Source organism: Xenopus tropicalis, chromosome 3 (genome assembly GCF_000004195.4).
Source record: "Xenopus tropicalis strain Nigerian chromosome 3, UCB_Xtro_10.0, whole genome shotgun sequence".
In the NCBI taxonomy this organism is placed as follows: Eukaryota; Metazoa; Chordata; class Amphibia; order Anura; family Pipidae; genus Xenopus; species Xenopus tropicalis.
The window spans coordinates 2591024-2618680 of NC_030679.2; the positions used below are offsets into that span (position 1 = coordinate 2591024).

Consider the following 27657-nt stretch of genomic DNA (forward strand, 5'->3'; position numbering starts at 1 on the left):
TTCTGCAGCCCATTACAGAGCCTGTTCCTGCTGAATTGTGCTTAGTACAGGGGAATCCCTATGTGCCATAGTTTTATGGTATCTCTCTGTACAGGCTATGAGCAAACTTAGGGGGCTGTTCCTGCTGAATTGTGCTTAGTACAGGGGAATCCCTATGTGCCATAGTTTTATGGTATCTCTCTGTACAGGCTATGGGCAAACTTAGGGGGCTGTTCCTGCTGAATTGTGCTTAGTACAGGGGAATCCCTATGTGCCATAGTTTTATGGTATCTCTCTGTACAGGCTATGAGCAAACTTAGGGGGCTGTTCCTGCTGAATTGTGCTTAGTACAGGGGAATCCCTATGTGCCATAGTTTTATGGTATCTCTCTGTACAGGCTATGAGCAAACTTAGGGGGCTGTTCCTGCTGAATTGTGCTCAGTACAGGGGAATCCCTATGTGCCATAGTTTTATGGTATCTCTCTGTACAGGCTATGGGCAAACTTAGGGGGGCTGTTCCTGCTGAATTGTGCTTAGTACAGGGGAATCCCTATGTGCCATAGTTTTATGGTATCTCTCTGTACAGGCTATGGGCAAACTTAGGGGGCTGTTCCTGCTGAATTGTGCTTAGTACAGGGGAATCCCTATGTGCCATAGTTTTATGGTATCTCTCTGTACAGGCTATGGGCAAACTTAGGGGGCTGTTCCTGCTGAATACACAGCACCAATAAGACACAAGGGAGTAATTCTCATCCAACACAGAAGTCTAATTGGCTTTTAATGGTTAAAGGCAAAGCACAAAGCAATTAAAACAAAATGAGTGCAAGTAGAAAGGCACAGTGTCGTTCCAAGCTCCTAAACAAGTCCCATATAGGCTGGGAGAGAATAGTAACGCCCCCTCCCAGCCAACCAATCAAAATCCAGTAAATATACAATACAGAACTTTCACATTAGAGAGGCCCTGCTGTGCTACCTGCACTCTCAGAGCAAGGCACTGGCATACTGTCCCTTTGGGGGTAGTTAGAGATTTCCAGCCTGGAGGGGGGGGGGCAGAAAATGCCCATTAACTCATTGCTGACCGGGTCGGTTCCAGCGCTGTAAACATAGGTTTAGGGGTGTATTTATTAACATTGGAGACAAACATCACCGATGGTGTTGTCCATAGCAACCAATCACATCTCTGCTTTAGTTTTTTCAACCATTGAAATCTGATTGGTTGCTATGGGGAACATCTCCAGTGTTAATAAATATACGCCCCTCAGTACAGATCCGGGTTATTGGTGCTAAGGAGGACGGGGTAGGCGGTGCCTATGTAACGCCCGTGGCGATTCACCACGATCTGCATTTCGTATTCCTCCACGCGGACGACCTCTCGGGTCATTTTCTCCTGGGACGTGAGGAAGACGACGGTGTAAAGGGCAAACTCGAACTCCGGGCTGACCCCGATGAAGCTGCTCCCTATGGGCTTCACCATCTCCTTCCAGCTGAACTGCAGGTTCAGAACTTGGTCGTCATGGTCCGGCTGCGGAGCGACAGAGAGAGCGGTATTAATGCACTGCCGTAAAGCAAGACACTGCTGCCGAAAAAAAGTCAAAAGTGATCTAGGAAGAAATTCACCCCCAGGAAACACGGCTCAGGATATGGAGTGTTAGCGCGTGTAACGTGTCCCTCCCCCTAGCGGTGGGCGACTTACCCGGCTCTTGTTCTGCCGCCCCACGTAGCCTTTGTAGTCGATGGTTTTCCTCTTCTCCTGGAGGTAGAACTGGACCCAGTTGTGGAGCCCCATTATCTCCTTCCCTCGCTTGGATTCCCCCACAAACACGTGCTCAAAGCCGCAGGAATCGGGTCTGGAAGGCAAGGCGAATGGTTGAACTACAACTGTACCTTGGAATGGTGGAACTACAACTCTTAACTGCCATTTTAATGGCCACCAGTGGTAGAAAGTGCCTCCTTGTTGCCCTGCTAGCCTACCTACTGCTGTGTGATACCCCTGGCTATTTCTTGCATAGGGGCAACACCAGCAAGGCACCCTGGTACCTACCCCTGCCCCGGCGCCCGGGAGTACAGCTGGAACCAAATGGTGTAGAGTTGGGCCTTGAAGTCGTTACGGCTGGGTTTGGCCTGGTTCTTCCTCACCAAGTAGTCATGTGCGATCTGTGGGGCAGAGAGAGGGGCCGTTAGGGCTTTGCCGAAGGGGCTAATGGGCCAATATGGCTCTGCCGGGGACCACTCACCTTCATCACTTTGGTTTCCAGAATAGCATCCAGGAAGGTGTTGTTTTCGGCTATTTCCTCTGGAGTCACAACCTCGGCCACCCCCGTGTCCATCTCGTAGTTATCCAGCAGAGAGATGAAGGCTACGCGGGGGAGACACAGCAGGTTACACCAGGGGGGACAGGCAGGCAGCGGGTGGCACCGGGGGAGACATGCAGGCAGCGGGTGGCACCGGGGGAGGCAGGCAGGCAGTGGGTCGCACCGGGGGAGGCAGGCAGGCAGCGGGTGGCACCGGGGGAGACAGGCAGGCAGCGGGTCGCACCGGGGGAGACAGGCAGGCAGGCAGCGGGTCGCACCGGGGGAGACAGGCAGGCAGGCAGTGGGTCGCACCGGGGGAGACATGCAGGCAGGCAGTGGGTCGCACCGGGGGAGGCAGGCAGGCAGTGGGTCGCACCGGGGGAGGCAGGCAGGCAGCGGGTGGCACCGGGGGAGACAGGCAGGCAGCGGGTCGCACCGGGGGAGACAGGCAGGCAGGCAGTGGGTCGCACCGGGGGAGACAGGCAGGCAGGCAGTGGGTCGCACCGGGGGAGGCAGGCAGGCAGTGGGTCGCACCGGGGGAGGCAGGCAGGCAGCGGGTGGCACCGGGGGAGACAGGCAGGCAGCGGGTGGCACCGGGGGAGACAGGCAGGCAGCGGGTCGCGCCAGGGGGAGGCAGGCAGGCAGCGGGTGGCACCGGGGGAGACAGGCAGGCAGCGGGTGGCACCGGGGGGAGACAGGCAGGCAGCGGGTGGCACCGGGGGGAGACAGGCAGGCAGCGGGTGGCACCGGGGGGAGACAGGCAGGCAGCGGGTGGCACCGGGGGAGGCAGGCAGGCAGCGGGTGGCACCGGGGGAGGCAGGCAGGCAGCGGGTGGCACCAGGGGGAGACAGGCAGGCAGTGGGTGGCACCAGGGGAGATACCCTATATGACACACATCCCACACTGGGAGGTTTGGGCCCCATTATGGCCCAGCACACAAGCAAAGCAGTAGGAGCCCAGGGGGCAGGAGGGAAGGAGAAGGGAAAGTACAACTAAGGGAATTACTGGCAAATGTCTTCCTGCTCCTGAGCTTCTCCTCATCGACGAACTGGAAGAGCGGGTACGAGGCGCTGTCTCTGGCCTGGTTGGAGCCGGCGGGCACATACCCAGCTTTGCCCTGGAAGGGATAAATGCAGATATTACCCACAGGGGCAACAAGAGGGAATTAGTACTTGGGGTACGTAGGTGCCAGGGTGGGCTAATGCAGTGTTGGCCTATGGGGACCAGTGATACAGAGTGGGCGAGTGCCCGAGGGGCAGAACCGGCTGCTTACCTGCAAGGAGATCCGATAATCCTTCCCGGCCTTCATACGGTTCTCATCTGCGTCCCACAGCTCATTGAACAGCTTGGAAAGTTCATGGTTCAACCCCCGTGTCCTTAGATAAAAATAATCCAATTCTGCGTTATTGCCCCTCAGGCAATTTCATTAGCAACAGGAGAAATTAAAGGGGAACTTAAACCCAGTGTTTTGCCCAAGGAAAGAAAATTTAATTCAAAGCAACTGCAATATCCATTCATTCCTCATTCTCTGCACTGCTGGTTCTGACTCCTGATACAACTCCCCAATATCCATTCATCCCTCATTCTCACTGGGTTTATAGTTATGTGTAACTGTCACTGTGTCTGTCCCTTTCCCTTCCCTGCACTGCTGGTTCTGACTCCTGTTACAACTCCCCAATACCCATTCATCCCTCATTCTCACTGGGTTTATAGTTATGTGTAACTGTCACTGTGTCTGTCCCTTCCCTGCACTGCTGGTTCTGACTCCTGATACAACTCCCCAATATCCATTCATCCCTCATTCTCACTGGGTTTATAGTTATGTGTAACTGTCACTGTGTCTGTCCCTTTCCCTTCCCTGCACTGCTGGTTCTGACTCCTGATACAACTCCCCAATACCCATTCATCCCTCATTCTCACTGGGTTTATAGTTATGTGTAACTGTCACTGTGTCTGTCCCTTTCCCTTCCCTGCACTGCTGGTTCTGACTCCTGATACAACTCCCCAATATCCATTCATCCCTCATTCTCACTGGGTTTATAGTTATGTGTAACTGTCACTGTGTCTGTCCCTTTCCTGCACTGCTGGTTCTGACTCCTGATACAACTCCCCAATATCCATTCATTCCTCATTCTCACTGGGTTTATAGTTATGTGTAACTGTCACTGTGTCTGTCCCTTTCCCTTCCCTGCACTGCTGGTTCTGACTCCTGATACAACTCCCCAATACCCATTCATTCCTCATTCTCACTGGGTTTATAGTTATGTGTAACTGTCACTGTGTCTGTCCCTTCCCTGCACTGCTGGTTCTGACTCCTGATACAACTCCCCAATACCCATTCATCCCTCATTCTCACTGGGTTTATAGTTATGTGTAACTGTCACTGTGTCTGTCCCTTTCCCTTCCCTGCACTGCTGGTTCTGACTCCTGATACAACTCCCCAATATCCATTCATTCCTCATTCTCACTGGGTTTATAGTTATGTGTAACTGTCACTGTGTCTGTCCCTTTCCCTTCCCTGCACTGCTGGTTCTGACTCCTGATACAACTCCCCAATACCCATTCATCCCTCATTCTCACTGGGTTTATAGTTATGTGTAACTGTCACTGTGTCTGTCCCTTTCCCTTCCCTGCACTGCTGGTTCTGACTCCTGATACAACTCCCCAATATCCATTTAATGTTCAGTTATACAGTACCAGGTCCCTAGGTGGGGCAGCAGTGCATAAATGAGAGACAAATCACATGAGAGGAACTGATAACAATCTGTAAGAAGTCAAAGCCACAAAGAGCAGCAGTCGGTGCCAGCAGTGCATTAAGCAGGCGGGCGGGGGGGGGGGGGGGGTTTGGGGGGGGAAGAGAGAAGGAGCCGGATGAACTGCACACATACTGCTCTGCTCAATGCAAATTCCTTCTAATGAGGCCGGATCTACCATAAACCCAGGATCTGTCTGAGCCAGAATGTTCTGACCCAATACAAACCGGCTTGTAGGGGGTCCGACCCTGACCCCAGTAATCCCCCAGATCTGCCAAGTAAAAATTCATATCATTTCACCAGTAGAGGGTGCTGTTTCATCTTACATGATAAGTAGTATGGCAGCTCCCACAATGGCTCAATACAAACATGTCTGCCTGCGAGGACCCCGGGGCCAATCTTTGCTAAACCAACATATGTTTTATGGGGAAATCTTGTGTAACTTAGTATGGTCCAACCCACAGATTTAGATAATTGCCCCCTCACTAAAGGGAAGGTCTGGGCACGATATCAGATATTGGATCCTGGTCCCAAACAATTACCCCCCCCCCCCGCCCGCGCCCGCGCCCGCGCCCGTGCCCGCGCCCGTGCCCGTTAAATAGTTGGGAAACCGGTTTAAAGCGTTAAGAATAGAGCCCCGGGGCAGAACCACGGATATGGGATAGGGAGTGTGGAATGTACCACTCACTGGGAGATGGGGGGGGGGGCTTCTCATCTTACAATAAAACCCCCATACAAGGTGCCACCTACCTGCTTCCCATTGGATATACAGGGGGTAGAATGGGCCCCCTTGGGAGCGCAATTGGCCAGCTACAGCTCCGAATCACATACAGGCCTGATCTGCAGTCACTGGGGGGCACCGGATACTGGGGGGCTGCAAAGCCAGAAACACCAAGAAGGCTCTAGGGCCCCCTAATGGTGGTACTTTGAGTAACACTTGCCCCCAATATTCCTCTCCAGAATCCGGAATCCGCTGGGCCCCCACATTGGCCCCTCAGGAGAGGCCCCTCATTCACCAGCCCTGCATCCCCAGGTAGGGGCCCCTCATTCACCAGCCCTGCATCCCCAGGTAGGGGCCCCTCACTCACCGGCCCTGCATCCCCAGGTAGGGGCCCCTCACTCACCGGCCCTGCATCCCCAGGTAGGGGCCCCTCACTCACCGGCCCTGCATCCCCAGGTAGGGGCCCCTCACTCACCGGCCCTGCATCCCCAGGTAGGGGCCCCTCACTCACCGGCCCTGCATCCCCAGGTAGGGGCCCCTCACTCACCGGCCCTGCATCCCCAGGTAGGGGCCCCTCACTCACCGGCCCTGCATCCCCAGGTAGGGGCCCCACACTCACCGGCCCTGCATCCCCAGGTAGGGGCCCCTCACTCACCGGCCCTGCATCCCCAGGTAGGGGCCCCACACTCACCGGCCCTGCATCCCCAGGTAGGGGCCCCTCACTCACCGGCCCTGCATCCCCAGGTAGGGGCCCCTCACTCACCGGCCCTGCATCCCCAGGTAGGGGCCCCTCACTCACCGGCCCTGCATCCCCAGGTAGGGGCCCCTCACTCACCGGCCCCTGCCACCCCCCCAGGTAGGGGCCCCTCACTCACCGGCCCTGCATCCCCAGGTAGGGTCCCCTCACTCACCGGCCCTGCATCCCCAGGTAGGGGCCCCTCATTCACCGGCCCTGCATCCCCAGGTAGGGCCCCTCACTCACCGGCCCTGCATCCCCAGGTAGGGTCCCCTCACTCACCGGCCCTGCATCCCCAGGTAGGGGCCCCTCACTCACCGGCCCTGCATCCCCAGGTAGGGGCCCCTCACTCACCGGCCCTGCATCCCCAGGTAGGGTCCCCTCACTCACCGGCCCTGCATCCCCAGGTAGGGGCCCCTCACTCACCGGCCCTGCATCCCCAGGTAGGGGCCCCTCACTCACCGGCCCTGCATCCCCAGGTAGGGGCCCCACACTCACCGGCCCTGCATCCCCAGGTAGGGGCCCCACACTCACCGGCCCTGCATCCCCAGGTAGGGGCCCCTCACTCACCGGCCCTGCATCCCCAGGTAGGGGCCCCTCACTCACCGGCCCTGCATCCCCAGGTAGGGGCCCCTCACTCACCGGCCCTGCATCCCCAGGTAGGGGCCCCTCACTCACCGGCCCTGCATCCCCAGGTAGGGTCCCCTCACTCACCGGCCCTGCATCCCCAGGTAGGGTCCCCTCACTCACCGGCCCTGCATCCCCAGGTAGGGGCCCCTCACTCACCGGCCCTGCATCCCCAGGTAGGGTCCCCTCACTCACCGGCCCTGCATCCCCAGGTAGGGCCCCTCACTCACCGGCCCTGCATCCCCAGGTAGGGGCCCCTCACTCACCGGCCCTGCATCCCCAGGTAGGGGCCCCTCACTCACCGGCCCTGCATCCCCAGGTAGGGGCCCCTCACTCACCGGCCCTGCATCCCCAGGTAGGGGCCCCACACTCACCGGCCCTGCATCCCCAGGTAGGGGCCCCTCATTCACCGGCCCTGCATCCCCAGGTAGGGGCCCCTCACTCACCGGCCCTGCATCCCCAGGTAGGGGCCCCTCACTCACCGGCCCTGCATCCCCAGGTAGGGGCCCCTCACTCACCGGCCCTGCATCCCCAGGTAGGGTCCCCTCACTCACCGGCCCTGCATCCCCAGGTAGGGTCCCCTCACTCACCGGCCCTGCATCCCCAGGTAGGGGCCCCTCACTCACCGGCCCTGCATCCCCAGGTAGGGTCCCCTCACTCACCGGCCCTGCATCCCCAGGTAGGGGCCCCTCACTCACCGGCCCTGCATCCCCAGGTAGGGTCCCCTCACTCACCGGCCCTGCATCCCCAGGTAGGGGCCCCTCACTCACCGGCCCTGCATCCCCAGGTAGGGGCCCCACACTCACCGGCCCTGCATCCCCAGGTAGGGGCCCCTCACTCACCGGCCCTGCATCCCCAGGTAGGGGCCCCTCACTCACCGGCCCTGCATCCCCAGGTAGGGGCCCCTCACTCACCGGCCCTGCATCCCCAGGTAGGGGCCCCACATCACGTACAGCCCCTGCCCCAGTTAGAGCCCCGAACACACAGCCGGTGACAGTCCCACCTGTTACTCTCCATGGTTCCTGCCCGTCACTCTCCGGCCGGCTCCCCACTCACTCGCTCTAATAGCGCTAGACCGCTAAGTATCCCACGTCACCCCGGAGCAGCCAATAGGAACCCGCGACAAGGGAGGAGCCCTGCCCCACCCCTGCCTCTTCGCTTGGGCTACTGTAAAGACTTGGGGGCGTGTCTGTTTTGGGTGAGCTATTGACGGACAGCTTGGTTTTCTGGTTTAAATTGTGGGTTGGGATAATACTGAGTGGGCGGGCTTTTGTAACTTTTAACCAATAAGAAAGCGGCAAGTGGGAGGGACTTACAAAACATGTTTAGACAGTAAGTTTAGCTGTTAATGTTGACTTTCTGCTGGAGAATTGGGAAGGTCGGCAGGATATGTAATGATTGGCTGCACAAAGTTTTGGGAGGGTGCGTCTGTCAGATAAACCTGCAAAGCGATTGGCCGACATAGAGAGGTGGGCGGACCGGGCGGGATACTGCGTTTCAAGGAAGGGCGCCTTGTATTTGGCAGGCCTGTGGGCGGGCGCATAGATAAGGCTGTTTGCATATTGGTCAAGGGGCGGGCACATAGGGAGGAGGATGACGCGATTGGTTGGCTTGTGGTTCTTTTAGAAAAGCGGGAGGAGCCAGTCATAAGGGGGTGGTACAGTGTTGACGGCGGAGTGGGCGTGGCTCTGCTGCAGTGAGTCTGAGACGTTCTGTGAGTTCGTGTCCGCCTGACTGACCTGTAAAATGGGGGCCCAAATTAGCACGGTAAGTGCCCCCCCAGGAACCTACCGACCCGCCCTCCTACTGCTCTAACTGCCCCCCCCCCTTCCGTGGCACTTGGGCCTGACCCAGCTGTACCCTTAGTATGGGGCTTTGTATAGCGTCCCTATACCCATCAGCCCCCTGTCACTGGCTGGTACTGGAACGTACCATTGGCAGAACCATGGGGGGGGGGGGGCCGGAACTGGCAATCTGTGGGCTCCAGGGGGGTCACTGTGAGGTGCAGTAGCCTGGTACTGTGTATTGGGCCGGAACCGGAACCGCCTGGGCCTGTATAGTATCCCTGTACTGGTATCAGTCAGGGGCCCCGCCCCCCTATACTCCTGCACCCCTATACTCCTGCACCCCCAAACCATATATTGTACATCAGTCAGGGGCCCCCCTATACTCCTGCACCCCCAAACCTTGGGGATAATGATCTGTATCTCACACATATATTGTACATCAGTCAGGGACCCCACTGGCCCCCCTATACTCCTGCACCCCCAAACCTTGGGGATAATGATCTGTATCTCACACATATATTGTACATCAGTCAGGGACCCCACTGGCCCCCTATACTCCTGCACCCCCAAACCTTGGGGATAATGATCTGTATCTCACACATATATTGTACATCAGTCAGGAACCCCACTGGCCCCCCTATACTCCTGCACCCCCAAACCCTGGGGATAATGATCTGTATCTCACACATATATTGTACATCAGTTCAGGGACCCCACTGGCCCCCCTATACTCCTGCACCCCAAACCTTGGGGATAATGATCTGTATCTCACACATATATTGTACATCAGTCAGGGACCCCACTGGCCCCCCTATACTCCTGCACCCCCAAACCTTGGGGATAATGATCTGTAATCTCACACATTATATTGTACATCAGTCAGGGGCCCCACTGGCCCCCCTATACTCCTGCACCCCCAAACCTTGGGGATAATGATCTGTATCTCACGACATATATTGTACATCAGTCAGGGACCCCACTGGCCCCCCTATACTCCTGCACCCCCAAACCTTGGGGATAATGATCTGTATCTCACACATATATTTATTGTACATCAGTCAGGGACCCCCCTGGCCCCCCTATACTCCTGCACCCCCAAACCTTGGGTGATAATGATCTGTATCTCACACATATATTGTACATCAGTCAGGGACCCCACTGGCCCCCCTATACTCCTGCACCCCCAAACCTTGGGATAATGATCTGTATCTCACACATATATTGTACATTCAGTCAGGGGCCCCACTGGCCCCCTATACTCCTGCACCCCCAAACCTTGGGGATAATGATCTGTAATCTCACACATATATTGTACATCAGTCAGGGGCCCCCCGCCCCCCTATACTCCTGCACCCCCAAACCTTGGGGATAATGATCTGTATCTCACACATATATTGATATTGTACATCAGTCAGGGACCCCACTGGCCCCCCTATACTCCTGCACCCCCAAACCTTGGGGATAATGATCTGTATCTCACACATATATTGTACATCAGTCAGGGACCCCACTGGCCCCCCTATACTCCTGCACCCCCAAACCTTGGGGATAATGATCTGTATCTCACACATATATTGTACATCAGTCAGGGACCCCACTGGCCCCCCTATACTCCTGCACCCCAAACCTTGGGGATAATGATCTGTATCTCACACATATATTGTACATCAGTCAGGGACCCCACTGGCCCCCCTATACCCTGCACCCCCAAACCTTGGGATAATGATCTGTATCTCACACATATATTGTACATCAGTCAGGGACCCCCTGGCCCCCCTATACTCCTGCACCCCCAAACCTTGGGATAATGATCTGTATCTCACACATATATTGTACATCAGTCAGGGACCCCACTGGCCCCCCTATACTCCTGCACCCCCAAACCTTGGGGATAATGATCTGTATCTCACACATATATTGTACATCAGTCAGGGGCCCCACTGGCCCCCCTATACTCCTGCACCCCCAAACCTTGGGGATAATGATCTGTATCTCACACATATATTGTACATCAGTCAGGGGCCCCACTGGCCCCCCTATACTCCTGCACCCCCAAACCTTGGGGATAATGATCTGTATCTCACACATATATTGTACATCAGTCAGGGACCCCCGCCCCCCTATACTCCTGCACCCCCAAACCATATATTGTACATCAGTCAGGGACCCCGCCCCCCTATACTCCTGCTCCCCCAAACCTTGGGGATAATGATCTGTATCTCACACATATATTGTACATCAGTCAGGGACCCACTGGCCCCCCTATACTCCTGCACCCCCAAACCTTGGGGATAATGATCTGTATCTCACACATATATTGTACATCAGTCAGGGGCCCCCGCCCCCCTATACTCCTGCACCCCCAAACCTTGGGATAATGATCTGTATCTCACACATATATTGTACATCAGTCAGGGGCCCCACTGGCCCCCTATACTCCTGCACCCCCAAACCTTGGGGATAATGATCTGTATCTCACACATATATTGTACATCAGTCAGGGACCCCCGCCCCCCTATACTCCTGCACCCCCAAACCATATATTGTACATCAGTCAGGGACCCCGCCCCCCTATACTCCTGCTCCCCCAAACCTTGGGGATAATGATCTGTATCTCACACATATATTGTACATCAGTCAGGGACCCCACTGGCCCCCCTATACTCCTGCACCCCCAAACCTTGGGGATAATGATCTGTATCTCACACATATATTGTACATCAGTCAGGGACCCCACTGGCCCCCCTGTACTCCTGCACCCCCAAACCTTGGGGATAATGATCTGTATCTCACACATATATTGTACATCAGTCAGGGACCCCCGCCCCCCTATACTCCTGCACCCCCAAACCATATATTGTACATCAGTCAGGGACCCCGCCCCCCTATACTCCTGCTCCCCCAAACCTTGGGGATAATGATCTGTATCTCACACATATATTGTACATCAGTCAGGGACCCCACTGGCCCCCCTATACCCCTGCACCCCCAAACCTTGGGGATAATGATCTGTATCTCACACATATATTGTACATCAGTCAGGGACCCCACTGGCCCCCCTGTACTCCTGCACCCCCAAACCTTGGGGATAATGATCTGTATCTCACACATATATTGTACATCAGTCAGGGACCCCCGCCCCCCTATACTCCTGCACCCCCAAACCATATATTGTACATCAGTCAGGGACCCCGCCCCCCTATACTCCTGCTCCCCCAAACCTTGGGGATAATGATCTGTATCTCACACATATATTGTACATCAGTCAGGGACCCCACTGGCCCCCCTATACTCCTGCACCCCCAAACCTTGGGGATAATGATCTGTATCTCACACATATATTGTACATCAGTCAGGGACCCCACTGGCCCCCCTATACTCCTGCACCCCCAAACCTTGGGGATAATGATCTGTATCTCACACATATATTGTACATCAGTCAGGGGCCCCCGCCCCCCTATACTCCTGCACCCCCAAACCTTGGGGATAATGATCTGTATCTCACACATATATTGTACATCAGTCAGGGAGCCCCACTGGCCCCCTATACTCCTGCACCCCCAAACCTTGGGGATAATGATCTGGTATCTCACACATATATTGTACATCAGTCAGGGACCCCACTGGCCCCCCTATATCCCTGCACCCCCAAACCTTGGGGATAATGATCTGTATCTCACACATATATTGTACATCAGTCAGGGACCCCACTGGCCCCCCTATATCCCTGCACCCCCAAACCTTGGGGATAATGATCTGTATCTCACACATATATTGTACATCAGTCAGGGACCCCACTGGCCCCCCTATATCCCTGCACCCCCAAACCTTGGGGATAATGATCTGTATCTCACACATATATTGTACATCAGTCAGGGACCCCACTGGCCCCCCTATACTCCTGCACCCCCAAACCTTGGGGATAATGATCTGTATCTCACACATATATTGTACATCAGTCAGGGACCCCACTGGCCCCCCTATACTCCTGCACCCCCAAACCTTGGGGATAATGATCTGTATCTCACACATATATTGTACATCAGTCAGGGGCCCCACTGGCCCCCCTATACTCCTGCACCCCAAACCTTGGGGATAATGATCTGTATCTCACACATATATTGTACATCAGTCAGGGGCCCCACTGGCCCCCCTATACTCCTGCACCCCCAAACCTTGGGGATAATGATCTGTATCTCACACATATATTGTACATCAGTCAGGGACCCCGCCCCCCTATACTCCTGCACCCCCAAACCATATATTGTACATCAGTCAGGGACCCCGCCCCCCTATACTCCTGCTCCCCCAAACCTTGGGGATAATGATCTGTATCTCACACATATATTGTACATCAGTCAGGGACCCCACTGGCCCCCCTATACTCCTGCACCCCCAAACCTTGGGGATAATGATCTGTATCTCACACATATATTGTACATCAGTCAGGGGCCCCACTGGCCCCCCTATACTCCTGCACCCCCAAACCTTGGGGATAATGATCTGTATCTCACACATATATTGTACATCAGTCAGGGACCCCACTGGCCCCCCCTATACTCCTGCACCCCCAAACCTTGGGGATAATGATCTGTATCTCACACATATATTGTACATCAGTCAGGGACCCCACTGGCCCCCCTATACTCCTGCACCCCCAAACCTTGGGGATAATGATCTGTATCTCACACATATATTGTACATCAGTCAGGGGCCCCCGCCCCCCTATACTCCTGCACCCCCAAACCTTGGGGATAATGATCTGTATCTCACACATATATTGTACATCAGTCAGGGACCCCACTGGCCCCCCTATACTCCTGCACCCCCAAACCTTGGGGATAATGATCTGTATCTCACACATATATTGTACATCAGTCAGGGACCCCACTGGCCCCCCTATATCCCTGCACCCCCAAACCTTGGGGATAATGATCTGTATCTCACACATATATTGTACATCAGTCAGGGACCCCACTGGCCCCCTATATCCCTGCACCCCCAAACCTTGGGGATAATGATCTGTATCTCACACATATATTGTACATCAGTCAGGGACCCCACTGGCCCCCCTATATCCCTGCACCCCCAAACCTTGGGGATAATGATCTGTATCTCACACATATATTGTACATCAGTCAGGGACCCCACTGGCCCCCCTATACTCCTGCACCCCCAAACCTTGGGGATAATGATCTGTATCTCACACATATATTGTACATCAGTCAGGGACCCCACTGGCCCCCCTATACTCCTGCACCCCCAAACCTTGGGGATAATGATCTGTATCTCACACATATATTGTACATCAGTCAGGGACCCCACTGGCCCCCTATACTCCTGCACCCCCAAACCTTGGGGATAATGATCTGTATCTCACACATATATTGTACATCAGTCAGGGACCCCACTGGCCCCCTATACTCCTGCACCCCCAAACCTTGGGATAATGATCTGTATCTCACACATATATTGTACATCAGTCAGGGGCCCCACTGGCCCCCCTATACTCCTGCACCCCCAAACCTTGGGGATAATGATCTGTATCTCACACATATATTGTACATCAGTCAGGGACCCCACTGGCCCCCCTATACTCCTGCACCCCCAAACCTTGGGGATAATGATCTGTATCTCACACATATATTGTACATCAGTCAGGGACCCCACTGGCCCCCCTATACTCCTGCACCCCAAACCTTGGGATAATGATCTGTATCTCACACATATATTGTACATCAGTCAGGGACCCCACTGGCCCCCCTATACTCCTGCACCCCCAAACCCTGGGGATAATGATCTGTATCTCACACATATATTGTACATCAGTCAGGGACCCCACTGGCCCCCTATACTCCTGCACCCCCAAACCCTGGGGATAATGATCTGTATCTCACACATATATTGTACATCAGTCAGGGACCCCACTGGCCCCCCTATACTCCTGCACCCCCAAACCTTGGGGATAATGATCTGTATCTCACACATATATTGTACATCAGTCAGGGACCCCACTGGCCCCCCTATACTCCTGCACCCCCAAACCTTGGGGATAATGATCTGTATCTCACACATATATTGTACATCAGTCAGGGACCCCACTGGCCCCCCTATACTCCTGCACCCCCAAACCTTGGGGATAATGAGATGCTGTAGGGTGTGTATGTGGGTACTGAGTATCTCAGGGGCAGATGTTAGTGTAGGGGGGGTAGGTTGTACTTGATTTGCTGTATGTTTCCTTTGCCCTTGTTGCTGCTATTCTGTAGGACTGACCTTTTCCTTAAAGGGACAGTACCCCCAGTATATAACCTGCCTAACAGTCACTTTTAGATTGCTGTAAATGTTTAGTTGCCCAGCGGCTCGCGATCAACTCTAACGACTATATGAAGTGAATATTACTTAATGCCCAGGGCATTTTTGGAACCGACCTTTCTTCTGTTGGCTATAGAGGCCCAGGGCATTTTTGGAGCCCACCTTTCTTCTGTTTGCTATAGAGGCCCAGGGCATTTTTGGAGCCCACCTTTCTTCTGTTGGCTATAGAGGCCCTGGGCATTTTTGGAGCCCACCCTTCTTCTGTTTGCTATAGAGGCCCTGGGCATTTTTGGAGCCCACCCTTCTTCTGTTTGCTATAGAGGCCCTGGGCATTTTTTGGAACCCACCTTTCTTCTGTTGGCTATAGAGGCCCTGGGCATTTTTGGAGCCCACCTTTCTTCTGTTGGCTTATTGGACCAAGACTTTTCTACAGCCCACCCTTCTTGTGTTGGCTTATTGGTCCAAGACATTTCTACAGCCCACCCTTCTTCTGTTGGCTTATTGGTAGAAGACATTTCTACAGCCCACCCTTCTTCTGTTGGCTTATTGGTCCAAGACATTTCTACAGCCCACCCTTCTTGTGTTGGCTTATTGGTCCAAGACATTTCTACAGCCCACCCTTCTTCTGTTGGCTTATTGGTCCAAGACATTTCTACAGCCCACCCTTCTTCTGTTGGCTTATTGGTCCAAGACTTTTCTACAGCCCACCCTTCTTCTGTTGGCTTATTGGTCCAAGACATTTCTACAGCCCACCCTTCTTCTGTTGGCTTATTGGTCCAAGACATTTCTACAGCCCACCCTTCTTCTGTTGGCTTATTGGTCCAAGACATTTCTACAGCCCACCCTTCTTGTGTTGGCTTATTGGTCCAAGACATTTCTACAGCCCACCCTTCTTCTGTTGGCTTATTGGTCCAAGACATTTCTACAGCCCACCCTTCTTGTGTTGGCTTATTGGTCCAAGACATTTCTACAGCCCACCCTTCTTCTGTTGGCTTATTGGTCCAAGACTTTCTACAGCCCACCCTTCTTCTGTTGGCTTATTGGTCAGACATTTCTACAGCCCACCCTTCTTCTGTTGGCTTATTGACCAAGACTTTCTACAGCCACCTTCTTCTGTTGGCTTATTGGACCAAGACTTTTCTACAGCCCACCCTTCTTCTGTTGGCTTATTGGACCAAGACTTTTCTACAGCCCGCCCTTCTTCTGTTGGCTTATTGGTCCAAGACTTTTCTACAGCCCCCCCTTCTTCTGTTGGCTTATTGGTCCAAGACTTTTCTACAGCCCGCCCTTCTTCTGTTGGCTTATTGGTCCAAGACTTTTCTACAGCCCACCCTTCTTCTGTTGGCTTATTGGTCCAAGACTTTTCTACAGCCCACCCTTCTTCTGTTGGCTTATTGGTCCAAGACTTTTCTACAGCCCACCCTTCTTCTGTTGGCTTATTGGTCCAAGACTTTTCTACAGCCCACCCTTCTTCTGTTGGCTTATTGGTCCAAGACTTTTCTACAGCCCACCCTTCTTCTGTTGGCTTATTGGTCCAAGACTTTTCTACAGCCCACCCTTCTTCCGTTGGCTTATTGGTCCAAGACATTTCTACAGCCCACCCTTCTTCTGTTGGCTTATTGGTCCAAGACATTTCTACAGCCCACCCTTCTTCTGTTGGCTTATTGGACCAAGACTTTTCTACAGCCCACCCTTCTTCTGTTGGCTTATTGGACCAAGACTTTTCTACAGCCCACCCTTCTTCTGTTGGCTTATTGGACCAAGACTTTTCTACAGCCCACCCTTCTTCTGTTGGCTTATTGGTCCAAGACTTTTCTACAGCCCGCCCTTCTTCTGTTGGCTTATTGGTCCAAGACTTTTCTACAGCCCGCCCTTCTTCTGTTGGCTTATTGGTCCAAGACTTTTCTACAGCCCACCCTTCTTCTGTTGGCTTATTGGTCCAAGACTTTTCTACAGCCCACCCTTCTTCTGTTGGCTTATTGGTCCAAGACTTTTCTACAGCCCACCCTTCTTCTGTTGGCTTATTGGTCCAAGACTTTTCTACAGCCCACCCTTCTTCTGTTGGCTTATTGGTCCAAGACTTTTCTACAGCCCACCCTTCTTCTGTTGGCTTATTGGTCCAAGACATTTCTACAGCCCACCCTTCTTCTGTTGGCTTATTGGTCCAAGACTTTTCTACAGCCCACCCTTCTTCTGTTGGCTTATTGGTCCAAGACTTTTCTACAGCCCACCCTTCTTCTGTTGGCTTATTGGTCCAAGACTTTTCTACAGCCCACCCTTCTTCCGTTGGCTTATTGGTCCAAGACATTTCTACAGCCCACCCTTCTTCTGTTGACTTTCCAGGTTCAAGACTTTTCTGTTGAGGTCCGTAGCTTTTCTAGATCCCACCTTAGAGGTCCGAGGCTTTTAGGGGCCCATTTTTTCTGATGGCTTTCCTAGGGCCAATGTCCTTCTGTTGGGTTTCTACGTTTCTTGAGGACCATTTTGCTGCTGAGGATCAAACATATAGATGTTTCTCATATAAGGAAGATCTACCCTTTAATTTATTTGATGTACTTATCCTCGAGGTGCCAGGGTGGGGCCGAATGAGACAATTATCCCTTCTGTCCGGGTCCGGGAAGTTATTTTGTTGTGAAACTTTGGATGGGGGTAGAATTTCTGGCCGGCGGCCCTGGCACTTTCTATTGCACCAGCAGCAAAGTGCATGCTCATGAGTCGCTCACAGCAGTGTTGTTGTTAGAAAGAAGCAAAGGTTGCGACTCTCGGCACAATGTAGGGGCAAATACCCAGCTCATCACTAAATCCCCCTGACTCCAGGACTTTGTGTGTGTGGAGGAGCCAAAGGTCACCGAGCCCGTGGGGGGGCAACAATGAGCGGGGTCAAATGGCAGAGAGGGGGTTTGTTTGGGGGGGGTAGAAAAAAAGCAAAGTATCAGATTTATGTAACAATGCTGACTGCGTTATAACCCCCTGCCCGTCGGGGGTCCTCAACCCCCCCCCCACCCCCCCCTCAGCCTTGCCCCCTTCCCATATCAACGAAGGCCTCTGTGATAAAAGGGAAAGTGCACCTTAGAATGATCTTTCATTCTCATCCCCCTTTCATACTGCTCCAGTGTTTGGTATTGCTTATGTTGTTGCTAGGCTCACTTCCCCTAGCAACCAGGTGAACAAGAATGAAACCGATCAGAACCGTTTTGGCTTTGAAGGTTATTTGGCCCCTGGGTGACTTTGAATCACGGGTTGGGGACAGAGACAGGAGAGGAAGGGAAATATGAAAACAGGTTACGAAAGGGTTAATTTAAAGGGAAATGACGGTATTAACGGTTTATCAGCGTTTTTTTAACCGTCACGTGAAAAAGTCCCGATAACCTTGTACCCAATCCTTTTATTCCGCCGCTGCCCCTATCGGCTTGTCCATCTCTGTTACCCACAACACCCTGCAAATTTAAAGGGGAAGTGTAACGGACAAGTAGAAAGTCGTCAGAAATCAAAGCTTTTGAGTCTGGATTTTTGTTCTTCTACATTCCGGTTGCCGGGGGTCGGTGACCCTGGTAACCAGATGAGCAGAGCACAATTGAATGGACAGGAATGTTCCATTTGTTCCGTGGGTAAGTGACTTGTGTTTCGCCGCAGGTGGGGAGGATCCTCGCGTCCCCGTTCTGGTTTTTCTACAGCATTTTCCGGAGATTCTTCCAGAAGCCGCTCCCGGCCATCACCCTCGAGAACCCCGATATCAAATACGCACTGAGGCTGATCGACAAGGAGGTGAGTGGCCGATCCCTTAAAGGGGTGGGAGCCCCAACATGAAGAACCGTGGGGCCCACACCTACAGCTGATTGGCTAAATATACCGTTGCCTTCATTCTTATGGTTAACTTGCCCTTTTATAGTCTGACATCTTGATATTGTGTGTGTGGGGGGGTTTATCAGGCAACACAAATGCTTTGCTTGTGGGAGGCTCCCCAGATATCTGCTCTGGCACCATAGTGTTATGGTATCTCTCTGTACAGGCTATAGGCAAACTTAGGGGGCTGTTCCTGCTGAATTGTGCTTAGTACAGGGGAATCCCTATGTGCCATAGTTTTATGGTATCTCTCTGTACAGGCTATAGGCAAACTTAGGGGGCTGTTCCTGCTGAATTGTGCTTAGTACAGGGGAATCCCTATGTGCCATAGTGTTATGGTATCTCTCTGTACAGGCTATAGGCAAACTTAGGGGGCTGTTCCTGCTGAATTGTGCTTAGTACAGGGGAATCCCTATGTGCCATAGTGTTATGGTATCTCTCTGTACAGGCTATAGGCAAACTTAGGGGGCTGTTCCTGCTGAATTGTGCTTAGTACAGGGGAATCCCTATGTGCCATAGTTTTATGGTATCTCTCTGTACAGGCTATAGGCAAACTTAGGGGGCTGTTCCTGCTGAATTGTGCTTAGTACAGGGGAATCCCTATGTGCCATAGTGTTATGGTATCTCTCTGTACAGGCTATAGGCAAACTTAGGGGGCTGTTCCTGCTGAATTGTGCTTAGTACAGGGGAATCCCTATGTGCCATAGTGTTATGGTATCTCTCTGTACAGGCTATAGGCAAACTTAGGGGGCTGTTCCTGCTGAATTGTGCTTAGTACAGGGGAATCCCTATGTGCCATAGTGTTATGGTATCTCTCTGTACAGGCTATGGGCAAACTTAGGGGGCTGTTCCTGCTGAATTGTGCTTAGTACAGGGGAATCCCTATGTGCCATAGTTTTATGGTATCTCTCTGTACAGGCTATGAGCAAACTTAGGGGGCTGTTCCTGCTGAATTGTGCTTAGTACAGGGGAATCCCTATGTGCCATAGTTTTATGGTATCTCTCTGTACAGGCTATGGGCAAACTTAGGGGGCTGTTCCTGCTGAATTGTGCTTAGTACAGGGGAATCCCTATGTGCCACAGTTTTATGGTATCTCTCTGTACAGTCTGTGAGCAGAGCGTTGCTATGAATAGACTGAGCGGTTACGCCCTGTGATCGCTATGCTGGTACTAAAGCACAACAGGCAAATGGCCCGTTCCTTTCCCTAGGGAGACAAACTTCCCCTTACCCAGCATGCCTCTGATATTTATAGCCCATCGCAGAGATATAATTAAAAACCTGCCTTAAAGAGACAGCGCCACAAATAAGCCTTTTAGTTAAAGTGCCTGTCTAGAATCCCTGCCATAAAGTGAGACTCGACTGCTGCTTATTTTCCAAACGGGAAGTTGAGACAATTCCAAGCGGCAAAGGCTGCTACTGGCGCCCCCCATAGACACCATTGTTCTGCCCAGTCAGTACCAGTACATCTATATATTATGTCTTCCAGGAGATCAGCCATGACACCAGGCGGTTCCGATTTGCTCTGCCGTCCCCTGAGCACATCCTGGGCCTCCCCATTGGTAGGTAAGGGGGTGGGTGGGTTTGTTTGCTGGGCCTTAGCTATCAGAAGCCTCTCCAGGCAGCAGTGTTGTACTTGTAAATGAGTCTTTTGGATACAAATCCCTCATTATTTGTTGTGTTCTACCCACAGGGCAGCACATTTACCTGTCGGCCAGAGTGGACGGCAACCTGGTGGTCAGACCCTACACGCCGGTGTCCAGCGATGACAACAGGGGCTATGTCGACCTTGTGGTGAAGGTGAGGTTGGGCTGCCGGATCCTATTGCTGGGCTATCAGACTGGGGATGCTGGGAGTTGTTTGGGATTCCACCCTTATAGTGTTGTATCAATAATATCAACCTCTACCCTATGTATTGTTATAGAGAGTCTGTATCTGCCTCACTTTCCCAGCAGCCTCTCTGGGCAACTGAGTTACAAAGTCACCCCATTGGTTTCACTTTCCGTTACTTCTTTCAGATCTACTTCAAAAACATCCACCCGAAATTCCCAGAAGGCGGAAAGATGTCCCAGTATCTGGACTCCCTGAGGATCGATGAAACCATTGATTTCAGAGGGCCCAGCGGCCTCCTCACCTACAGTGGCAGAGGTACAGCTAGCCGTAAAGCAGGGCAGGACTGCTGCTTACAATGGGGGGATCAGATAGGATCTGTGCCACTGTGACAGAATGCTCTGTTATACAGATAGCTAGAATCTCAGCCATAAAGCAGGGCAGGACTGCTGCTTACAATGGGGGGGATCAGATAGGATCTGTGCCACTGTGACAGAATGCTCTGTTATACAGATAGCTAGAATCTCAGCCATAAAGCAGGGCAGGACTGCTGCTTACAATGGGGGGATCAGATAGGATCTGTGCCACTGTGACAGAATGCTCTGTTATACAGATAGCTAGAATCTCAGCCATAAAGCAGGGCAGGACTGCTGCTTACAATGGGGGGGATCAGATAGGATCTGTGCCACTGTGACAGAATGCTCTGTTATACAGATAGCTAGAATCTCAGCCATAAAGCAGGGCAGGACTGCTGCTTACAATGGGGGGATCAGATAGGATCTGTGCCACTGTGACAGAATGCTCTGTTATACAGATAGCTAGAATCTCAGCCATAAAGCAGGGCAGGACTGCTGCTTACAATGGGGGGGATCAGATAGGATCTGTGCCACTGTGACAGAATGCCCTGTTATACAGATAGCTAGAATCTCAGCCATAAAGCAGGGCAGGACTGCTGCTTACAATGGGGGGGGATCAGATAGGATCTGTGCCACTGTGACAGAATGCTCTGTTATACAGATAGCTAGAATCTCAGCCATAAAGCAGGGCAGGACTGCTGCTTACAATGGGGGGGATCAGATAGGATCTGTGCCACTGTGACAGAATGCTCTGTTATACAGATAGCTAGAATCTCAGCCATAAAGCAGGGCAGGACTGCTGCTTACAATGGGGGGGGATCAGATAGGATCTGTGCCACTGTGACAGAATGCTCTGTTATACAGATAGCTAGAATCTCAGCCATAAAGCAGGGCAGGACTGCTGCTTACAATGGGGGGATCAGATAGGATCTGTGCCACTGTGACAGAATGCTCTGTTATACAGATAGCTAGAATCTCAGCCATAAAGCAGGGCAGGACTGCTGCTTACAATGGGGGGATCAGATAGGATCTGTGCCACTGTGACAGAATGCTCTGTTATACAGATAGCTAGAATCTCAGCCATAAAGCAGGGCAGGACTGCTGCTTACAATGGGGGGATCAGATAGGATCTGTGCCACTGTGACAGAATGCTCTGTTATACAGATAGCTAGAATCTCAGCCATAAAGCAGGGCAGGACTGCTGCTTACAATGGGGGGATCAGATAGGATCTGTGCCACTGTGACAGAATGCTCTGTTATACAGATAGCTAGAATCTCAGCCATAAAGCAGGGCAGGACTGCTGCTTACAATGGGGGGGATCAGATAGGATCTGTGCCACTGTGACAGAATGCTCTGTTATACAGATAGCTAGAATCTCAGCCATAAAGCAGGGCAGGACTGCTGCTTACAATGGGGGGGGATCAGATAGGATCTGTGCCACTGTGACAGAATGCTCTGTTATACAGATAGCTAGAATCTCAGCCATAAAGCAGGGCAGGACTGCTGCTTACAATGGGGGGATCAGATAGGATCTGTGCCACTGTGACAGAATGCTCTGTTATACAGATAGCTAGAATCTCAGCCATAAAGCAGGGCAGGACTGCTGCTTACAATGGGGATCAGATAGGATCTGTGTCACTGTGACAGAATGCTCTGTTATACAGATAGCTAGAATCTCAGCCATAAAGCAGGGCAGGACTGCTGCTTACAATGGGGGGATCAGATAGGATCTGTGTCACTGTGACAGAATGCTCTGTTATACAGATAGCTAGAATCTCAGCCATAAAGCAGGGCAGGACTGCTGCTTACAATGGGGGGATCAGATAGGATCTGTGCCACTGTGACAGAATGCTCTGTTATACAGATAGCTAGAATCTCAGCCATAAAGCAGGGCAGGACTGCTGCTTACAATGGGGGGGATCAGATAGGATCTGTGCCACTGTGACAGAATGCTCTGTTATACAGATAGCTAGAATCTCAGCCATAAAGCAGGGCAGGACTGCTGCTTACAATGGGGGGATCAGATAGGATCTGTGCCACTGTGACAGAATGCTCTGTTATACAGATAGCTAGAATCTCAGCCATAAAGCAGGGCAGGACTGCTGCTTACAATGGGGGGGGATCAGATAGGATCTGTGCCACTGTGACAGAATGCTCTGTTATACAGATAGCTAGAATCTCAGCCATAAAGCAGGGCAGGACTGCTGCTTACAATGGGGGGGATCAGATAGGATCTGTGCCACTGTGACAGAATGCTCTGTTATACAGATAGCTAGAATCTCAGCCATAAAGCAGGGCAGGACTGCTGCTTACAATGGGGGGATCAGATAGGATCTGTGCCACTGTGACAGAATGCTCTGTTATACAGATAGCTAGAATCTCAGCCATAAAGCAGGGCAGGACTGCTGCTTACAATGGGGGGATCAGATAGGATCTGTGCCACTGTGACAGAATGCTCTGTTATACAGATAGCTAGAATCTCAGCCATAAAGCAGGGCAGGACTGCTGCTTACAATGGGGGGATCAGATAGGATCTGTGCCACTGTGACAGAATGCTCTGTTATACAGATAGCTAGAATCTCAGCCATAAAGCAGGGCAGGACTGCTGCTTACAATGGGGGGATCAGATAGGATCTGTGCCACTGTGACAGAATGCTCTGTTATACAGATAGTTAGAATCTCAGCCATAAAGCAGGGCAGGACTGCTGCTTACAATGGGGGGATCAGATAGGATCTGTGCCACTGTGACAGAATGCTCTGTTATACAGATAGCTAGAATCTCAGCCATAAAGCAGGGCAGGACTGCTGCTTACAATGGGGGGATCAGATAGGATCTGTGCCACTGTGACAGAATGCTCTGTTATACAGATAGCTAGAATCTCAGCCATAAAGCAGGGCAGGACTGCTGCTTACAATGTGTATGTGTGGGTTCCAGGTACGTTCCAGATCCGCCCAGACAAGAAGTCCCCTCCGGTTACAAAGAAGGCCAAGCACCTGGGAATGATCGCTGGGGGGACAGGTAAGTGCCAGTAACAGCCGGACCCTCTCACTATATGTATATAATGTACAAGCCTGATGCTCACTGTTGCCCCCTGCTGCTTCCCCCAGGGATCACCCCGATGCTGCAGCTCATTCGAGCAGTCATGAAGGACAAGGAGGATAAAACCATCTGCTACTTGCTCTTTGCCAACCAGGTAGGGTGTACAGACTGCTACTCTGAGACAAATTGCAATTGGTCTTCATTGCTTATGAATTATTGAGCTTTTTGTTCAGCAGCTCTCCAGTTTGGAAATTCTGCAGCTGTCTGGTTGCTAGGGATCAATTTACCTTAGCAACCAGGGAGTGGTGTGAATGAGAGACAGGTATATGAATAGGGGAGGGGCTGAATAGAAAGGTAAGGAATAAAAAGTAACAATAACAATAAAACTGGAGCCTCACAGAGCAATAGGGTTTGGCTGCCGGGGTCAGTGACCCCCATTTGAAAGCTGCAAAGAGTCAGAAAAGGGGGGGCAAATAATTAAAAAACTATACAAAATAAATAAGTAAAAGACCAATTGAAAAGTTGCTAAGAATATTTTTAGGAAATGGATGGTTATACCCAGATGTGAGCCACAGGGGGCGCTGGGGGGGGGTTAGGAAAGACAAGGAAATGTAACTGTGACTCTATAGACCTTACCAGGAAGCTGCTGTAACTGAACTACAATTCCCAGAATCCCCTTTGCCTTGGGTCGGGACCTTTATGGCTCAGTGCAAAGCTCACAGAGCCCCTTAAAGGGGAAGTTCACCTTTTACTATGATGTAGACGAGAAATGTTACCATAATGTTAGCCATAGTTACTGGGTTGCCGGGGTCAGCGACCCCCATTCTCTAAAGAGGTAGAAGCAGAAGTATAAATAATCAAGACCAACTGCAAAGTGTCTATGGACATAGATCTATTTTACTCCCATCCCATAATGCCCTAATGGTTCGGCCCATTATCCCCCCCCCAGACTGAGAGAGATATTCTGCTCCGCTCGGAACTGGAGGAGATCCGCGTCAGCCACCCCTCCCGCTTCAAGCTGTGGTACACTCTGGACCGGGCCCCGGAAGGTAAGTCATGGGGGCAAGTGGTTCAGTCCAACAAACCCCACCCCCGTATCCATGGTGATGATACATCTTTCCCCCCCCGCAGATTGGGACTACAGCCAGGGCTTCGTTAATGAAGACATGATCAGCTCGTTTATGCCCCCCCCCGGGGACGAGGTCCTCATTCTGATGTGCGGCCCCCCCCCCATGATCCAATACGCCATCAACCCCAGCCTGGACAAGCTCTCCTACCCCCAGGACAGGAGATTCGCCTACTAGAGGCTGGCCCCTCCCACCTGCGCTCTGATTGGCACTTAAATGGGATTGGCAGTGGGAGGAGCAACGGTGGAACTGCTGGCTGTGTCGCTTGTTTAGTTTTACTTCCCCTTAGGCCTTGCTGGGCGGGGAGTGGGCGGTCCCGGGAGGGGAGTGGGCCGTCCCGGGAGGCAAATGGGCCGTCCCGGGCGGGAAATGGGCCGTCCCGGGCGGGAAATGGGCCGTCCCGGGCGGGGAGTGGGCGGTTCCGGGAGGGGAGTGGGCCGTCCCGGGAGGGGAGTGGGCCGTCCCGGGCGGGAAATGGGCCGTCCTGGGCGGGAAATGGGCCGTCCTAGAAGGTTTCTGATAGGATAATGCCCCCTACAGATGGAGCCAACCTTATTGGGGCACTTTGCTCACCTGACTCTGTCCGAGGCGTCAACAAGGTTCCCTCCATCTGTGGCGTTTCCTAGGCTCCTTCTGATTGGTTGGATATATCGGGTTGAAGGTCAGGCCCCTTGTGCGGTTCCAAGGGTGCAGGGAGTACCATGAAGGAAAAGGATGGTCTGTGCCCCCCCCCAGCCACAGAATTGGTACATTCCCTTTCCTCTCCGCATTGATTAACTCTTTAGTATCATCACAACGAGCCACAGGGCGGAGTTTGCCTTGGGCACATTCAGGGCCCCGATTGGCCGATCCCGTAGCCATTGAGTCCCAGTATAAGAGGGCGATGCAATTGTAACCACTAGGGGGCCCTAGAGCTGACAGCTATTGCCTGTAACTGACAGTCCTGGTGTAGGAAGGGATTATGGGTAGGGTTACCCCAACCGGGCTGGAGGGGGAGTAAGTTTATTAGTATCCCCCCCCCCCCCGGCCGAGAGCAAATGGAACTGCCCGGCGGATACGACTTAATGCTATTGGTGTATTTTGCTTTTTCTTGTTGATATGTAGGAACCGGTACCGGCGCTGGTTCTGCCCTGTGGGTTTGTATATAAAGCAACGGGGAAGGGGGGGAGAAATGGGAGGTTCTTGTAAGTTCTGCAGTGCAGTTGTTTGATTGGTTGAACGCATGCTCCGCCCACAGGAGACGAGCATTACCTTGTTCCGCCCCTGAGGGTTTTATTTTGATCACTGACACCCCTGATATTGAAATGAAGGAGAAGGGGGCAGTTCTTTGGCCGGTGGGAGGCGGCTGAGCCAATCAAAAGCTCCCATTTTACATCTCCGTGGGTCTGTCCGTATGTATGAAAAGACAGCGTCCCATAGGGGGCGGTACCCCGTGTACGTTCTATATTTCATTTATCCATGTTGTACGGCTTTTTGCTGCTCGTAAACTGCTTATTTGTGTCCAGCAGTCCCCGCCCCCGAGGAGCCGATCAGCAGGCCCCGCCCCCCGAGGAGCCGATCAGCAGGCCCCGCCCCGGAGGGATCTCCCCATAGTTCAGTTTCCTTCCCAGATGTGATTGGTTTTACCCCGGAACCCCAACTTCTGCGACTGCTGCTGATTCCAACTTTGCAATCAGTTACCCCAGGCCAGAGGTGACCCCCCCCCCCCCAGGGCCCCCCAACAGTGTCTGTTATAGGGAGGTCCCTTTGTTTTAGTACTGGGGGTCGGGGTACGGGCATTCAGCCAGATGCACCTGTGCCCAGAATCGACCCACCAGTGATTGGGCACCGAGACCTCTCTAGGCCACACTTCTTTTGGGGTCCTGTTTTTTTTGGGGGGGGGGGGGTCACCATTACACGCCATTGGATTGTAAGCTCCTCTGGGGAGGGGTCTGCTATATATAAATGATTTCACAAGATGCAGCCATTATTGGGGTGCCGCACCCTAGAAAAGGGGCCACTGATGCTTCGGAAGGACCCCCCCCCCCACATGAAGTGTATCTGCCCCGCCCACTGGGGGCTCCAGGGAGGGGTTTCTCCGGATTTGCCAAGTGCCTTTTGTAACCTTATCTTGTATTGTGCTTGTGCCCTGCGCCCCGCCCACCTACCCCACCCTGGGCGGGGCCACATTTACCAAAGAGTCACGTGACTGTAACCCTGACATATTAAATATGGATTTGCTTTTGGCACAATGGTCTCTTGCTTTTGTGTGTAGAG

General features: G+C 52.7%; 2 protein-coding genes across 3 annotated transcripts; one reads left to right on the forward strand and one right to left on the reverse strand.

Moving 5' to 3' along the window:
* Nucleotides 1-740: 740 nt before the first annotated feature.
* endoul (endonuclease, poly(U) specific like) lies at nucleotides 741-8149 on the reverse strand. The gene is given in 7 exon segments (NM_001127013.1): nucleotides 741-1501; nucleotides 1673-1826; nucleotides 2021-2133; nucleotides 2214-2335; nucleotides 3276-3387; nucleotides 3544-3646; nucleotides 8111-8149. Coding segments are annotated over 7 exon segments (882 nt in total). The 5' UTR covers nucleotides 8125-8149; the 3' UTR covers nucleotides 741-1237.
* A 606-nt stretch (nucleotides 8150-8755) lies between these two features.
* cyb5r3 (cytochrome b5 reductase 3) lies at nucleotides 8756-27632 on the forward strand. Of its 2 annotated transcripts, NM_001130348.1 has the most exon segments (10): nucleotides 8780-8874; nucleotides 18840-18971; nucleotides 20537-20609; nucleotides 20741-20847; nucleotides 21066-21195; nucleotides 24170-24253; nucleotides 24343-24428; nucleotides 25224-25323; nucleotides 25406-25749; nucleotides 25792-27626. In NM_001130348.1, coding segments are annotated over 9 exon segments (906 nt in total). In that variant the 5' UTR covers nucleotides 8780-8853; the 3' UTR covers nucleotides 25579-25749; nucleotides 25792-27626.
* Nucleotides 27633-27657: the final 25 nt, after the last annotated feature.

Bases quoted from the DNA above. Each gene is read 5' to 3' on its own strand.
- cyb5r3 (XM_031897681.1), top strand. From the start codon at position 8,854: ATGGGGGCCCAAATTAGCACG. The intron at 24,254-24,342 runs GTAAGTGCCAGT...TGCTTCCCCCAG, and splicing joins AATGATCGCTGGGGGGACAG to GGATCACCCCGATGCTGCAG. The intron at 24,429-25,223 runs GTAGGGTGTACA...TCCCCCCCCCAG, and splicing joins ACTTGCTCTTTGCCAACCAG to ACTGAGAGAGATATTCTGCT.